The sequence below is a fragment of the Cupressus sempervirens genome, chromosome 4 (assembly GCF_028749045.1).
Source record: "Cupressus sempervirens isolate cs-2001-9-10 chromosome 4, ASM2874904v1, whole genome shotgun sequence".
Classification (NCBI taxonomy): Eukaryota; Viridiplantae; Streptophyta; class Pinopsida; order Cupressales; family Cupressaceae; genus Cupressus; species Cupressus sempervirens.
The window spans coordinates 129426601-129443382 of NC_143121.1; the positions used below are offsets into that span (position 1 = coordinate 129426601).

Here is a 16782-nt window from a genome sequence, read left to right on the forward strand (position 1 = left end):
ATAGTACATACCTGTAGCAGTGTAGAGGCTGGCGACAAAAATGAGCCTTTGTAGGAAGCTTGCCAAATAACAAAGAAATACGGTGATTGACCCAAGGAAATATGGCTCAATTTGATAAAATGTGGATTTGCTAGACAAAGGAGTAGTAGTTCCTTCCAATGGGGACAAAGGAGTTGCAGGGAGTAGCAATTCCTTCCAATGGGGACAAAGGAGTAGCAGGGTTGCAATACGTGAAAATCAAAACCCTAAATTGCCGTTGTTGCTACCAAACGCGAGTCGTGGAATGCAAAAATGAAAAATCCCAAACGCGGGTTGTCTTATGCATCGTTTTAGGTTTTATCTTTCATTATGGCAAAGGTGAATAGTCAAAAAGATGACGTGGTTTGTAAATTTGTCTAAATTCGCTACGCATTCTTCTTGGGCTTCATTGACATCAATGACATTCGGTCAAAATTCCTACGCATTTGCCTAGGGTTTGAAAACATGAATTCACAAGGAATTTGGATAGCATTAGACGAATTCTCATCGACTTCAAATCCGAATGAATTGAATGTCGCATTTCGTGGTTTGTGAGTGAATTCAGTAACTTAGTATATTACTGATCATAATGAACTCGATTCATATACAGCCTGATAATGATATTTATACAGATCGATAATGATCTTAAATCAAAGGGATCAAAATATGTTATGATCATGGCTGAGATATGATCTTAGATAAAATATATATATGTTCATTGGTTTCAATTGCATCTATCATTTGCAGAATGACATATAATGAGATTATATATATATGTATGTATATATATCAGTATGTAAATCATATTGGTGTGTATATATATATATATATATATATATATATATATATATATACACACACGCACATATGCAAATAGATCTTTGATCACAATCATTGTCTGCTTGAAGCTACACGCTTTAACATATTCTCTCTGATACTCCTTTAATCCTCAAATACTTATAATACTTTATTCCATGCCTTTTTGACTATTCATTAAATTATAAAAAAATGTAATCATATTATATTATAATTTTTTTTCAGTATTTCTATTTATTATTAAATCTCATTTCAGAAAGGCTATATTATAGTCTGCCTTGCCCAAGATTGCTTCTCACTGAATTTTAATCTTGCCAACTAATTTGTTAGTGAAAATTGAGGTCCTAAACCACTTGTTGGAGTTCTAAAACTACCAAGCAATGAAAAAACTGATACCAAGATGCAAAGGAAAAATCTCAATCTAAGGGTTAGCTACTTCCTATATTCAACTGAGAATTCTTCATATCTGGACCCAACATTAACAGAATCACAAGGATTTTCTACACTTCAAGCTCTGCAGGGCTTAGGCGGGTGCACCTTAGGGGTGAAATGATTGGATGTTGATATTCTTTTCACAATTTACTCACTAATATTCTTTTTCTTCAAAAAATCGATCCCCTATAGCATAAAAGGTCACAATTCTTCTTGAATTTGCAAATAGCTCTTGATCACAACAGCTAACTATGACATACAGAGAACTATTCCAAATAAGTGCTGACCAACAGTTTTATCTTCAAACAGTAAAGTAAAAGTTGATTTGATTTTAATTTTATGCTTCATGCGACCCCATGATTTCTTCAATATGCAACTGAATAGATGATCAGTGCCCTATCCATTGGCATTCAGAGTCTACCCAGTAGAACTTTGACCTAATTAATTGCCTTACAATTAAATATATCAGCCAAAATTAACCCTAAACCCCATTCTTATAAATATCCTTCTTATATGACTAAAATCCTACCAATTTATTGAAGCATTTACTTAATTCCTTGAATTAAAAGCAACAACAAATTGATATACAACTTATCCTAGTTGCATTAAACTGCATGAACCTTGCTCATTCAATCCCAACATAACGAACACATAACAATGGAGACAAAATTTAGAGAAAACAGATATGGCAGAACATTCTTTTTGTATTAATTCTCCTTGAAAATCATACAATACTGGTATATACTCAGAAATACTTCAAGACATGAGAACTTATTATTCAATGTTCACTTGTATTCTCAGATATGCAGATGAATACATCACAAAAATTGACACAAAGATTGATTGGACCGAATGCAAAATAGCATAACTTTGAAACTTACATGGATTTCAGACTTGAACTCCACAAATTGGAAATCCTTTTATAGGAAGGATTGCAACAAGCTTCAGATGGGAGGACACATGTCAAAATCCTAATGGAAAGCAAAATACAAAGATATTTTCCATTTAGTTACATTCAAACATTCTTTATATCTGGATCAAAACTTTGGATGCAGTTGCAAAACTGGCAAATGGCACTTATTAGCAGGCATCCTTAGCATCTTTCTGTTGGTCTTTAAGCTCCTGTCGCTTTCTTTGCTTTATCTTAATTCCTTTTACCTCTAACTGCATCCCTGCATTGCCTAGTCACTATCAGTAGATGGTATAGCTTTCATATCAGCAATGACTTCCCAGATGGCAATGTTAGTGTCTACATTTGGCCATGTGGCATCCCCGATGATATCTAAATCACCAATGCTTTTGTTCCACTTAGTGTCAGTTATAGCTTTTAACTCTCCTGTGGCCTTATTAATATCCAATTCTATTTTAAACATAAAATCAATCATATCATAGACAGTTGTTACATCTGTCTCTAATCAAAACATAGTCCAAGAAGATGCAGAAGATGTTGGCATGAGCAAAAATGAGAAAATACCGAAATCTATTTTTTCGGTATTTTCTCAAAATCTATTTTTTTGGTATTTTCTATGTTCTAGTATTTTGCATTTTTGGAGGCCTCCGGGGCATTTTTGGGCTTCGGTAGGGCTAAGAAGTCGTAGCGCTACGCTTAAGACTTCGGACACAAAATGCAGAACTTTAGAAGATCTTTCCAGACATTCTGATGGTTTGTGTTTTCAAGCTACGAGTAGAAAGTTATGACTTCTACAAGTAGACGTAATTTTTAATATAGATTTTTGTAGCTTTTTTTAGTTGTTCGGATTTATTTTGTAATTAATTATCTTGTGGACCCTTCATTTTCATTTCCAAGGGATAGTGATGACCCTTGGGATCCATCATACTTGTATAAACTCTATTTTTGAATGGAATGGATCACTTTTGGCTTGCAAATCATCTATTGTGGCATTTCAATGGTTTTTCAATTAATTAACAATACTGCAGGTTCTACACCAGGTATTGTAATCTGAATTCTTAATTCAAATCAGTCTCACTATTGCAGTAGGTCACAAACCGTGGTTGCCTCAAATTATCCTCAAAAGTGGAGGACCACTCTTGCCATTCCTTGATCACTCCATCAGCATCTAGGATGGTAGGAATAAAATTTGGAATCCCTGCAGCAATTGCTTTCATCTTGCCTTGTATTGACTGCATTTTTCCTGAGAAAAAACCATGCAATTCTTTTACTTTACTAATCATCCTTCTGGCATTAATAATTACTGCCTTAGGTAGCTCCTTCTGGGGCAATAGGGGAACCAAATTATCAAAGAATTGTGTATATGGTCCCTATGTTGTGAACAAAGGGGATAGAAGGGCTAATGCTTTTGAGCACTGGAGCTCGGCTCCTTGCAGTGAGATATAACTGCTATGCTCATTTTGTGACCCAATTTGCAAAACACCTATCTTGTGCATCATCAAGCTCTGAATTGTCTTGATTTCCACTTCTTTGGCTCCATCCCATTCATCAATGTCCATCTGTTGGCTCCCTCCCACATTTGCTGCATCAACCTCTATTTGGACTGCTTGGTCCTTTAACTCTGTAACAAGTCTTGCAACATTTCTGAGGTTTTTTGTCTCTTCTTCTAGGGCAGCTACCCTCTGTTCTAGGACAAGTTCTTTTCAATTCTTAATGGATATGCTATATGTTTGAAACAATCATTCTTCTAGCATGTCCATTTTGCTATTCCCCATTAATGTTGCTGTATTCTGCAAATTATGTATCTAATCACTGGATACAATAGTAACATTCCAAAAAGTTGCATTACCTTGGGGAGATTCCTTTATTTCCATGAGAGCTGGCTTATTTCCCTCAGGAGCCAAGCTCCATATAGCCATGGTCTTGCTGTCAACGTTAAAACCAGAGCCCTGTAACTACCTAGCAATGTCGGTTTCTTCAAAGGACACTGACTTGTCCTGTTTCCTGATCTGATCTAACATGAAGGGTGAGTTGAGCTCCCATCTAGGAAAAAGAAGCATACCACTTCTAGCTACAAGCTTTCTAGCTTCCTCTACTGTGAGGCTTTCACTACTAGGATCATAATCCTGCAACCTCTGCACCAATTCTGCAGTTTTCTCAGGTGAGTCACCTGGTTGCAACTGTAAGGTAAGCTCATTCTGCTTAACCTCGTATAAGAAAGACTTGAATTCATCTGATTTGATGAATTCATTATCTTTCATGAGCTCTTGAGCTTGTATGATCCACTCATCTAACATCTGAATTTGCAATTCAGTCTTGTTTGAGATCCTTTCATGTTCCCCAGCCTGTTTTAACAAGAATTTGTGTCTTATTGTATGAAAGAATTTTGTTCCTTTTGGCAAAATTTGCAATGCCTTTCCTCTGACCCTGTCAGGGATCTCAATCATTTTTTGTTTCTTCCTTTCCTTTTCCCATGAAGAACTCTCTGGCTGGTCATCTTCAACCTCAATGTTTATAACATCCTCCTGTTGAGGGATCTGAGGCTCTGCTCTGTCTCTAATCTCAGCAAGCACCTGTGCCATTATCTGATCAAAATTGTCTCGGCACCTATTATATCTGTCTAAGTAGGCTGCCTCATGGTAGAAACCCTTAAATGATGGATCAATTGCCTTCATGGCTTCTCCAATCTTCATTATCCTACTCCATCTTTGGGTTCTATCTCTACATACCTCTGTCTTTAGACAATTCATGATGCTGTCCTCTTCCCAATTAGGTTTGCTGCTAGGGAGAGTATATTTTCTCATTTGTTTCAAAACATGCTTCACCAAATCATTTGGACCATAGGTTCTAGCAGGAGCTGAAGGAAGTTTGAATTCTCCCATACACTGGTCAATCTCCTCTATGGCATCTTTTCCTATCAGAAAGTCTCCTTTGTATTCCTTGCTACAAATGAGCCTCTCTTAACAGTAGGGCCTAGATACTCTTTATTCAACATAAGCATTTGCCAAAAGAATTCTAGTTGGTCTAATCTCTCAGGGATATATTTTGGTAATACATGTGGGGGTTGTGCACACCCAAAAACCCTTATAATTGAGAAATTTTCAAATAAAAACAAACTAGGCCAATCATGGCTGAGTACCTTATCCCAATTTGGGCAAGCAAATGGTCTAATTAGCATCCTTACACCTCTAGGTACTCTTTCAATTATATCTACTAGCATGTTTGTAATAGGGAAAACAAAATCATTGTAAAAAGCAATAACACTAGCATACGGATAAAACCTTTGCCAAAAGCAAGTTCACATCTGCACAGGCAGTTTCTCTCCATTATCTTCAGTGGCTTCAATGAAGTTCAAACTGATATGCCCTATGTTTCCGTACAGAATGATATGCATCAGCAGTGAGTAGTGGAAGAATCTGAAACTCCCAAGTTCTCCATTCTGAGCAGTCACTATCTCATCATGTATCCTATTGATGATATACTCCACAAAATCATACCCAACATTATGATTTGGATCTTGAATATCCAAAGCAATGATATATATGTAGATAGGGGCATAATTTGAGCCATTAATTCCTATCACCTTGTTTATCCCAAAAATTGTGTACCTGAAATACTTGCAGAAGAATTCAAGTGGCATCAGGCCCCCTACCTTCTTTGGCATTTCACCCTTCTCTAGCTTTGATTTAGGAATGTGCCTCTTCATGATGTTTCCAGTAAAGAAATTCTTGGAATTTTTAAAAGTTTCATTCATCTGCTCCTTTTCAATTGCCTTTGTCATAGGCCCTCCTAGGTCAAAAACCTCAGTGAAGGTCTCCCTATCCAATTTGCATAGGATACTCATATCCTTTCTGTGGAAAGCTTTAGTTGTTGGATTGTAGGATTTGACCAATGTCTTTATTAGATCAACATCCACTATGACTTCAGACATTATCAATTTTGCCATATTCCTAACCCACGAGTTACAAATAGGTGATTTTGCATACCTATTATGATGGAAATACCAGAAAAGTTAATTTCCATTTGTATTTGGTACAATGGCATCTCGGCAAAAGGAATATGCATCTCTAAAAACATGTGCATTCAAAGTTTGAACATGAGAAGACCTTGAAAGAAAATATACCCACTCTACATACATTGTTGCTAAACTTTGGCTTTGCTTGTTCAACGACTTGCGAAGATTCTTCCACATCAATTTGAGCTATGATCTTACCCTCTTCTTGTGCCATGACTTGTGCAAATTGATTCTTTACAATAAACTTTGTCAACTTCAACTTCTGAAAGCTTTGAAAATCTCTGTAAGCTTTGGAAATTTCTTAGCGCTCAAATTTTATCTCTGGATTATGCAAAAGACTGTAACTCAGAATGTCGTTATATCAACTTATTAATAGAGAAAAATCAATAGAGAAGTATTTATGTCTATTTATGTCAACGTGCGTGAAAAATCTCAATTTTTGTAAAAGTGGCAAAATCTTCTTGTACTACTAGCTTTTCCAAATTCTTTATGCACTTTTGACAGGGCATTGCTTTTAAGTCATAATGAGGCTTTTTAACAATCATTTTTTGTATTAAAACCTATCCTCGCGACCTTGCGACTCCCTTTGATTGCCATTTCGCAATCGTCATTTGCCTTAGCATTTAAACATTGATGACTAGGCGATCATAGCTTTACACCTCTTTTCGTTGCTTTGCAGTCTAATCGTTGCTTTTAGCTATTAATTGCATGACTGAGTGCCTTAAACATTTGACATTTCTTTGTGTTTAATCGCACGTTCGCTTCATTTCACTAACAATTATACTTATTGCTTGCGACCACGCGAATTCCTTTAGCAGTCATTAAGTTGCGGCTTCGCACACCTTTCAAGCTTTTAGGTTTTTACTCCTGCGACCATGCGATCAAAACATTACATGCAATGTAACCTCAAGACTTCTCCGGGTCATAGCTTGGTTTATCTAACAACAACTTTGCTTCGTGACTATGTGAGAAAAGGATATTTATGCTCTTTTCATCTAGTCGCCGCTTTGCAGTCTATCCTTACTAACACTACTTTAACATCGCAATTGCACGATCTACCAAGTTTTGCTTTGATCATAACTACTTCACTTGGTCACGGTTTAAATATTTCTTTTGATCCTTAATTGCGTGACCCCGCAAATGAGCACTTTAACCTGTTTCGCCACTTCGCAACTTGTCTCAAGTAGTTTCTTCTTATCACTGCAAAGGTGTGATCAGGTATGTCTTTCTCATAAGTTGACCGTATCACTATCTTGATTATCCTTATCTTCTTTGACATCGCGACTAAGCAATCAAACATTTCATGCACCTTGCAGTATTGATTGCCAGGTTGCAATTTGTTCCGTTGACTGCTTGGTTAACATCTCGACTACGCGATTTAACAATTTCTTAACACTTTTCGCCTGGTCGCGTTCTGGGAATTAGATATCTATCTTATACATGTGACTCAGTGAACGAATAACTTCTAGCTTCATAATCGCCTTTTGCTCAATCGCATTCCATTCTACTTAACATAACTGCCCTGACCATGCGACTGGGAATAATTTCAAGTATCTTAACTTGGTTGCTCCATCGCAGTCAAACCTTCTAACTATGTAATCAGCCCGGCAACCATGCCATTAAAGGTTCTTTACGAGCTTCTAACTATTTTGCTCAGTCGCTGTTATCCTTCAAACTTTACCTCTTGATGCCGCAATTGTGCAAACAAAAGCATTCGCCCAATCGCTGTTATACTTCTTTACATCTTTCTTATTCATGCAACCGCGCGATTGAGGCTTGATTAATTGTTTCAATCAGTTATGGTATAAAAGGCAAATGGGATTCTGACTGCTCCGACTGGGCAATCAAAGGAAACTTCACCGCTTTGCCGGGTCCCATCTTAAGAGGCCATTATATTATGATGAGCTTTGACTGGGTCGCACACTTAAAAACCTTCACGAGCTTACATTAAACTGTCAAAGTAATAAGATAAAATACAACCCTTTGAAACATTTGAAAATTTGAATCAGTTCAAAAAGGGCGCGGACTCAAACAAGGATTTTCTCACTCGGGCAAACGATTTTATAAAATTTCAAGGAAACCCTAAGTGCTAAGAAAGGGCTAATTTTATCAGATTTGGGGCTTGAACCAGAGGATTAAGCACATTACAGCAAAACCCTAACTACTGCAATTCAACACAATTTCACATTAGAAAACTATAATTTAGGCAAAGTGAAAATGAGGGTCAACACCACCCATTGGAGATCTGCAATCCTCAGATCCTCCTTGTAGTTAGCTTCTGCTGTGTTACCCTGATATAATATATGAATAAAAAATTCTGCACTATGGTGTTTCTTTAAATTACTAAATATCAATATGATTGTACACAGTCATACCAAGTCAACAATTCCCCCCCCAGTGCCGACAAAGCTTTCAGCACCCACTGAAGAGAGACTCAAACCCGCGACCCAAGGCTCTGATACCAATTGTTGGAATCATTTGCTGTTGTGCCAAAAGCTCAAATTACCAATGCCCGATACAAATGCTAGATATAACCTAACCCATGGGAGGCAGTTAAGCCATGTCACTAGTCCCCAATGAGCTGCTGACCACCATGTCAACAATAATGAGTTTGTAGTTGAGCTAAGTATGGATTTAATGGCTTAGTTACAGATTGGATATGCAAAACAATTGAAGGAAATGATTCCAAAGTGAAGAACTTGTCAAACAATTGAATGCAAAAATATCACATATGGAAAAAAATTAGCAGCTGAAAAGAACCGAGCCTTGAAAGCCTTGAACAAGAGACACTCTGGTGCCTTCTTAAAGAGGACAATGATATGCAAAATACAATTTTAAGATAGAAAATGCTGAAATGTAAAGATTGGGTGTCACGTGTAGATTTATATGCACAAATGTTGCTGAAAGAGGTCATAATTAACTGATCCTTGTAAAAGAAATATAAATGGCAAAAAAGATACATGGCTCAGGGTTTTCTGATTCTCTCAATGTATAGTTGAAGTACACAACAAATATTTTATTTATCTTAAAATAGCGTAACAAAAACTGTCCCAACTAAATTGATCCATAGAAGATGGACCTAAAGAGTTGAGACAACTCAAGCCACGATATGCTCCTACTTACACATGTTTACGGGCTTTGACCCTTGGAATGTCAGTTGAAATCTGGAAAGCTAAAGAGACAGTTTACCACTCAAAAAACAAGATTTGGATCAGTATTTGACAGAGTATGAAAATGATGCAACGTTGCCGCAGATGTCAAGTGAAATATAATTAAGACTAACACACCTGGGAAATTCAACAATAAAACAAATCTAGCAATTCAGAAGTTAAAGTCGAGTACTTCAGCCCTGTCTTCACCTCAGCTCAACAGTTAAAGAGAAGCCTTTGATGATGAATGCCTTAATGGAAACTCAGTACTAAACTCATAATTTGTGATTTTCATTGCCGTGCCTATATTTTACCTTTGTTTTCTCTTGGATTTTAATGTTAATTCCATAATTGTCATGGGCTCTTTGCAGAAGCTTACATTGTATGCTGCACACCTATTTTTAGGGAATAATCAGTCTGCTTTGGGATCCGACAATCTTCTTGGAGAAAACATTATATCTATCCTTGACTTCTTTTGGTTGAAGAATATCTTTTCAACAGTGGTCTATCTATTACTCTCACATTGAGCATATCGAATGTGTATGTGTACCCTAAATTTCAGTTCAACAATTAAAATTCTTCAAGAATGAATGCTTTAATGAATCAGTTTTAAACTTTATCCTATTTGAAAAATGGCCCAAGTGGACATAAAGGAGAGGGTGGTAAATACTTTTCAAATAAATGTACCGTTTCTAATGATAACAATTAATATGCATACACCAAAGACAAATTATTTAAATATGTGTTTTTTGATTGTTCTGCCTGTATATTCTCTTTGATCTTTATTTTATTCGTTACCAGTTGTCTTGGGTTCTTTATAGAAGTTTACATTGTATTTGGCACACCTCTGTTTTTAGGGTCTAATCAATCTGTTTTGGGTTCCAACAATCCCCTTTGAGATAACATTAATTTGTCCTCGATTTCATTTGGTTGAAGAATATCCTGGTAACAGTGGTCTATGTATCACTCTTTCACATTGAGCATATTGAATGTGTATATATTTCATTATTCTTAATGCTGAGGAAGCTAATATATTGTACATTGTGTATATCATACAGAACACGTGACAGTGGGTTTTGCAAGAAGTGGAGGAGCTGGTGGACAAAATGTTAATAAAGGTATACATATTAAATTATATTTTCCTCGTGAATAGACAAGAAATGCACAAGATCAGAATCTGCATAAGCAATTGTTGAACTTTGTAATATCCAGTAGCTGTTTATATTCAAGTTCAAGGTGATAGTACTTTCAAATTTCCTGTTTGGGCGAACAGTTGATTGCTAATTCACAAATAATAAAAAATTCTTGTAAAATAATATATGTCTTGGGTGCAATTAACTCGTTGATTTCTAACAGTTGGAACTGAAATGAACATATTTAATTTGTGACTTAATCAATGTCTCTTTGCTTTCAAAATGTCTATAGTTTATAAAGTTATAGCTATAGATTTTCTTTTGTATTAACATGTTAGATTATGAGAAATGTAATTTGAAGTGTTGCAGTTTACATGATGTTTTGAACCCCGATAAGTGATTTGTCATTGGATAACACTTGTGCACTTAGTTATTCCTATATAATTGCATTTCCCAAGAGAGAGCTTTGATTTTCTCAAACTGCACAAGTCTTCTTCATAAGTTTTCTGTAAAAACAAAATTAGGCTTCAAACTTTGTCCTTGTAGCTTAACAATTGTCGACTACTCACAAGATTCAAATCTGAAACTAATATATGACCAGTCCAATTTACATTTACATTTCCTGTCGTGCTACTGAACTGAAGTACTCTATAAGAGACAGAATGGAGTGGATGGATGCAATTAGCTCTGATTGTCTGAATTATGCTAGAATTAAACTATTTCAAAGGCTACCTTACATGCTACTTAAAATGTACTAGTGAGCACAAAGGTGGACATGCGGTTCAATGTCATGGGTGCTGGTTGGCTGCCTCTACGAATCAGAGAAAAAATATTGCAAATGGTCGGTGAGCTTTCTGGATGTAGGACCAATCTTCCTGTATTCTTATAAGAATGGTTTCATTTGAAATCAAAGAATACACTTTTCTGTCTAAATGTCTCATCTTTATTGCTTTTATAGCCCACGGACAAAATAATTAGTTTTCGATATTGTCAAACAGGAAAAGAATCGAATCAACAGCGAAGGAGAAATTGTTATTTCGTCCACCAAAACCCGGTCCCAGAAGTAATAATACACTCTTAGCTTCTGAGGTCCTTTACATCATCACTATTCATACTTTTGAAGAATTGTCATCAATTACCTGAGAATATTGACTTTTCTAAAATATCGTCAAATCACAGGGACAATATTAATGATGCACTGGGAAAACTTCAGGTATTATTATTTTGTTGAATGATTGGAGCTGGAATGTTCTTATTTTGAAATTACATAGATTTAAATAGTGTTGTTTCTAATGTGAATTGAATTTATTTTTTGAGCAAAACATAAGGTTGCTCTTGTTGCCATGTATTGTTGCTAGTTTGCACTATCAATGTACTTGAAGATTGACCCTTAGATGACTTTAACACTGGTTTTCTTATGAAGGAAGAATTTGTAATGACAGGCAATAATTGATGCTGCTGCTTATGTTCCACCAGCTCCAACAGAGGAGAAGATAAAAAAGATCACAAAATTGTAAGAGGCTTTTATTGTAATCAATTTGTTTTCTGTTGGTTCCATACATAATATTTTTAAAAATGCAGTCTTCATTAAATTGTTTTAAGACCCTTGCGAGTCTCATCTCTTTTACATTGGGGAACATCATTGATAGCTTTTGCTGCTTTGTCACATAGAGTTCAACTTTGCTCTCTTGCCTTAATTAAGCTTGCTCCCTAAAGTGAATGTCCAGATCCTTTCTATCAAACCTCTCTGTCAATATTTGGTTGAAGTCCTCTAAGGTAATAATTGAGTCACGTTCTTGGGTTACCATGCCATGGTACTACCACTAATGAGATCTCAGTCTAGTTTAAGTGTTGCAAATTTAATTGCTTCCTCCTCGTACATGGGGTTTAAGCTAAGTTACCAGATCCTCTCCAGAAACCCTCAAAGTCTGGTTCAATTCTGTATAAAATCTGGTCCTTGTCAAATTCTCTTGTAGAGCTACAAATTTGCTGCAAATTCTGTTAGAGGAACCCAGGCAGAAATTGCAGCGAATTTTGAAGAACTTGCTATCTAGACCTGGGCTGAATTTGGTCTTGGAACATTTTTCAAAACTTTTTAAAGTGTTTTTTTGTCCCCTAAGGTAATAGTTGAGCCACGATCTTGGGTTACCATGCCATGGTACTACTGCTAATGAGCACTCGCTCTAGTTAAAACTTAAAAAGTGTTGCAAACTTGATTGCTTCCTCCTCATACATGGGGTTAAGCTAAGTTAACAGTTTCTCTCCTGCAAACCTCAAGTCTGGTTCAATTTACAAAGTTTGGTCCTTGTCAAATTCTCTCCAAATTCTCTTGTAGAGCTACGAATTTGCTGCAAATTCTGTCAGAGGAACCCAGGCAAAATTTGCAGCAAATTTTGAAGAATTTGCTATTGAGACCTGGGCTGAATTTGGTCTTGGAACATTATTTTTAGGTTTTTTAAAGTGTTTTTTTGTCCTCCCAACCCTATTGTGACCACTAAAAAGATCAAAAAAGATTGTAATGTCATTTATGCATGTGTATGAAAATGAAAACTTTTGTCGAGAAAATGGGTAGTTAGATAGTTGGTCTACCCGAGGGAGTTACATGGATGCGACGGTTTGCCTCGCATCCCCTTGGGCACTATATGTATGCATTATTCCTTTTGATCAAGACATGGTTGTACGGAATACATTTGCGTATGTTAACCTATCAATGAATATAATACTATTGTGTTCTCTTTACATTATGTGTTAAATACTTTACTTCCTGTATGCAACTAATGTCTGTTACCCCACGAGGGTAAATATTTGGCGTCGTTTTCTATTCTAAATCTGGAAAGAGTGATGCAAACAATGGCATACAAAGAATAGAATAAATGGGAACACCTATCTCGGAGATTGTGAGAACTTACGACAACGGAGTGATCGAGCTGTATGAAGGGGAGCATGAACTGACGACAAATTTCCACATTTTGTTTAGAGCAAGTATTGAAACTTTTGTACAGAGAGAAGTCGTGCGTGAATAGGTTTTGGAGGACACCGTTTGGGACATGCTAAATGTGAGTCCCACTACAAAGCGGTTGTTGCATCAATTCCCTTGACTGTTGGCACAAACGTTCCTGGCATAGGCGAGGCAAATTGAGGAAGGCGAGAGAGAGGAGTGCAGGCAACAAACTCATGAACTTTCTGGAACGTAATCGTCGAGAATCAAAGGATCGTGATGAAACCTGATAGAGGTCTAACCCATGAGCCCTAGGCCGTGGGAATGTAAATAGAGTGAGTGAAAAGAGCACTGGAACTCTTTAATAGTTGCATAGACGACCCATGATGATGTACAAAGACTACATATAAATAGAAGTGTTCTTGTTATTTATAATGTGTTTTTAAGAATTGATGCCAAATCAATTGAATAAGAATAGAAATAGAAGGGAACAAAATGATGATGTCCATGTTGCACAGAAGGCTTTGATCCTCGCACAAGAAGTCGAGCGAAGGCAAAGGTTTAGGCAACTTGTTGACGGGTACCACAGTGGGGTGACGAGGTATGACCACAGTGCTAGAGGAGGTGCATTAAACAGTGAGCACGGTTCGTCTAACCATCTGTGACCGGGAAGTACAGAGGATTTACTAAAGGAGACATGACAAAGGTTGAATCTGATTTAGGAAATGAGGGATAACTTTCTAAATTTGCATACACTACAGGTAGAGAATCCAGACAAAAGTGAAGGAGCTAGTGTGGCTCAAGGTGCCAAAGGAGCACGAGCACAGGGTGACCAATTTGTCCCTCACACCGTACAAACAAGTACAGTTTGATAATTGAACAACCCTCTTTTCAAAACCTATCACACTACAGTGTAATGCACCGACACAGTCGACAACACCACCAGTAGTACAATGGGTGGCATAATCAATAGTCATGGCTAGGAACAAAAAAAATTGCCCAAGTTTACAGGCCAAGCAAAGGAAGATCTGGTACGACACTATCGTACATGTGAAACAATTTGGACCACTAATGGCGTCACTGATCAAGACAAGTGGATCAAATAGTTTCTTGCTGCATTAAGAGTAGGAGCCATTGGCTGGTGTTCCAATGTGGATAAAATTGGTTTGATAAGATGGGAGGTAGTGAAGAAAGAGTTCCAAATGGAACATAAACTACAAAGAGATGACAACGATATCCTTGCTGAGATATACAACACAAAACATGGGAAGAATGAGTTTGTCAAAGCCTACGGGAGATGACTAAAGGAATTAATGGGGAAAATGGAATATGCCTGATTGACGTACTAAAGAAGCGATGATTTGTCGAAGGACTAAAAACTTCCCTTAGGAAGAAGATGAAGATTAAACCACCGACATTGGACAATAATGCATATAACCATGCAATGGACGTGGAAAGCGAATGTAAGACTTCCAGGAAAATAAGTCCTTAGATGATGAGTCCTCGGAGGAAAGTAGTGAGGAGGAATCAAGTAAGAAAATACATGACTTACGAAAACACCTTGAGGATGATGAAGGAACTTAAGAAAATGAAAGGAGGATAAAGCAAAACCGAGGAGGATGAGGTGTGGTGTATGGATTGCAAGGAGGCCGGATACACAAAAGGGTCTTGTCTAAAGAAATCCTTTTTTGACATCTACCAGATTGGGAGACATTCCACCAAAGAATGCCTTTATAATCTGAGGGTTAGAAACCAACAAGTGTTGTTCACATAGGAGCAACCTTCCACATCTAGAGTCGACAGTAAACAAAATAATAATAATGCTGCATCATCTAGTGGCTACAAAAATAACCGACAAGGAGGCAGAGGAAATAAGAATAACAACAATCGCCCTCGGATCAAGTATGATGTGAAGGGAAGGCCAATGATTAAATGTAGAAATTGAAACTAGTGGGGACATTTTGCCTGGGATTGCCAAATGGAGGAAAATCCACATAAACTATGTAAGTGGTGCGGACCAGGGGACCACAAGGAGGCCAACTGCCCGAAGCCTAGTTGCAACCTCATTGATGTGGAAACAAGAGATACAGAGGAAGACATCCTAGCAATTACACAAGCACAAACAAAGAAGGCCACGTATCCTGACTCTCGTATGGAGAAACAAAGGGTACTTGAGGTGAAGGCCAAGATTGAGAAGGAAGTATAGGCCTGAAGGGACCTTAACGGTACCTTCGGTTTTTCTACTCGAACCAAACTAGAACAAAATATCTTGAGGCAGATGATGTAATTGGAGATATCAGTGAAAGTCCATGACCTATTGGAAACAACGCCACATTTAAAAGCGGCCTTGTTCAACAACCCAACCATCCCAACAAGTACATTGGGACAGATGGAGGTTCCTGACAGTTCCATAGCAGATCCATTGATACTTACAGTCAACATCGGATGAAACCTGACAGTAGTGGAGATGGACGTCTTGGGCACTATGTTGAAGCACACAATTGTTGATGGTGGGTTTGGGGTAAATGTCCCACCCTAAGAGACTTGAAAGAGTTTGGGCAAACCAACGCTCTGGCCACCAACCATCAACTTATTGGGGGCTGACCAACATGGCATCAAACCCCTCAGAACATTAATGAAACAAGAAGTAACGATCAGGACACAACTCTTCACTTTAGACTTTGTAGTAATCCCTCTCAAGTGGAAGGGATATGTCGCCATCCTCGGGAGAGGGTGGTTGGTGATGACTAAGGCAAATCATAATTTGAAGAAAATTATTTTGTCATTTGAGAAGGGGGGAAGAAAGTTTGTGATGGATCTCAAAACGCAATTGGTTGGAGAGGAAATGGCATCTTCCTCAGATTTAGGATCTGACGACGGAGGAGACGAAGGGCAAAGGAATATGGAGCCCAATGACGAAGGGTATTAGACTTGGAGGATGATACAGATTCTATGGATGGCCTATTCCATTGGCAAATGAATGATTACGAACTATTCCCTTCGTTGTGTAGTGTGCTCGAGATCGAGGAAGATTCAAACGAGTTCCCTTGGGAAGTCAAAGAATACAAGGAATGTGAGGCATGAGTCGAGGAGAGTCTTGCCCATCAGTTCTTTAAAGTTGAACTAATAGGATACAAAGAGGCGAAGCTAAAGGAGATAAATCTCGATGATAAGGATAACTCGAAAATCATCTTGATTGGGGATGACTGGAATCCGATATTAAAGATGACGACATTCAAAATTAAATGGAGTACAAAGACATCCTTGCTTGGACCTAAAAGGATTTGAGGGGTGTACCTCCTAAGTTATGTGTACATTGAATTCCTCTAGTTCCTGGAGCTCAACCTATGAGGAAAAGGCCGTACAAGATG

The 16782-nt window shown here is 37.5% G+C and overlaps 1 protein-coding gene across 1 annotated transcript in view; it reads left to right on the plus strand.

Moving 5' to 3' along the window:
• The window catches only part of LOC149560270 (uncharacterized), a 60143-nt gene that overhangs the window by 27437 nt on the left and 15924 nt on the right, over positions 1 to 16782 (plus strand). Inside the window, exons 3-7 of the mRNA XM_089824579.1 lie at positions 10399 to 10458; positions 11232 to 11314; positions 11472 to 11536; positions 11653 to 11686; positions 11916 to 11986. Coding sequence (XP_089680705.1) covers positions 10399 to 10458; positions 11232 to 11314; positions 11472 to 11536; positions 11653 to 11686; positions 11916 to 11986 — 313 coding nt within the window. The remainder of the gene's footprint in view (positions 1 to 10398; positions 10459 to 11231; positions 11315 to 11471; positions 11537 to 11652; positions 11687 to 11915; positions 11987 to 16782) is intronic.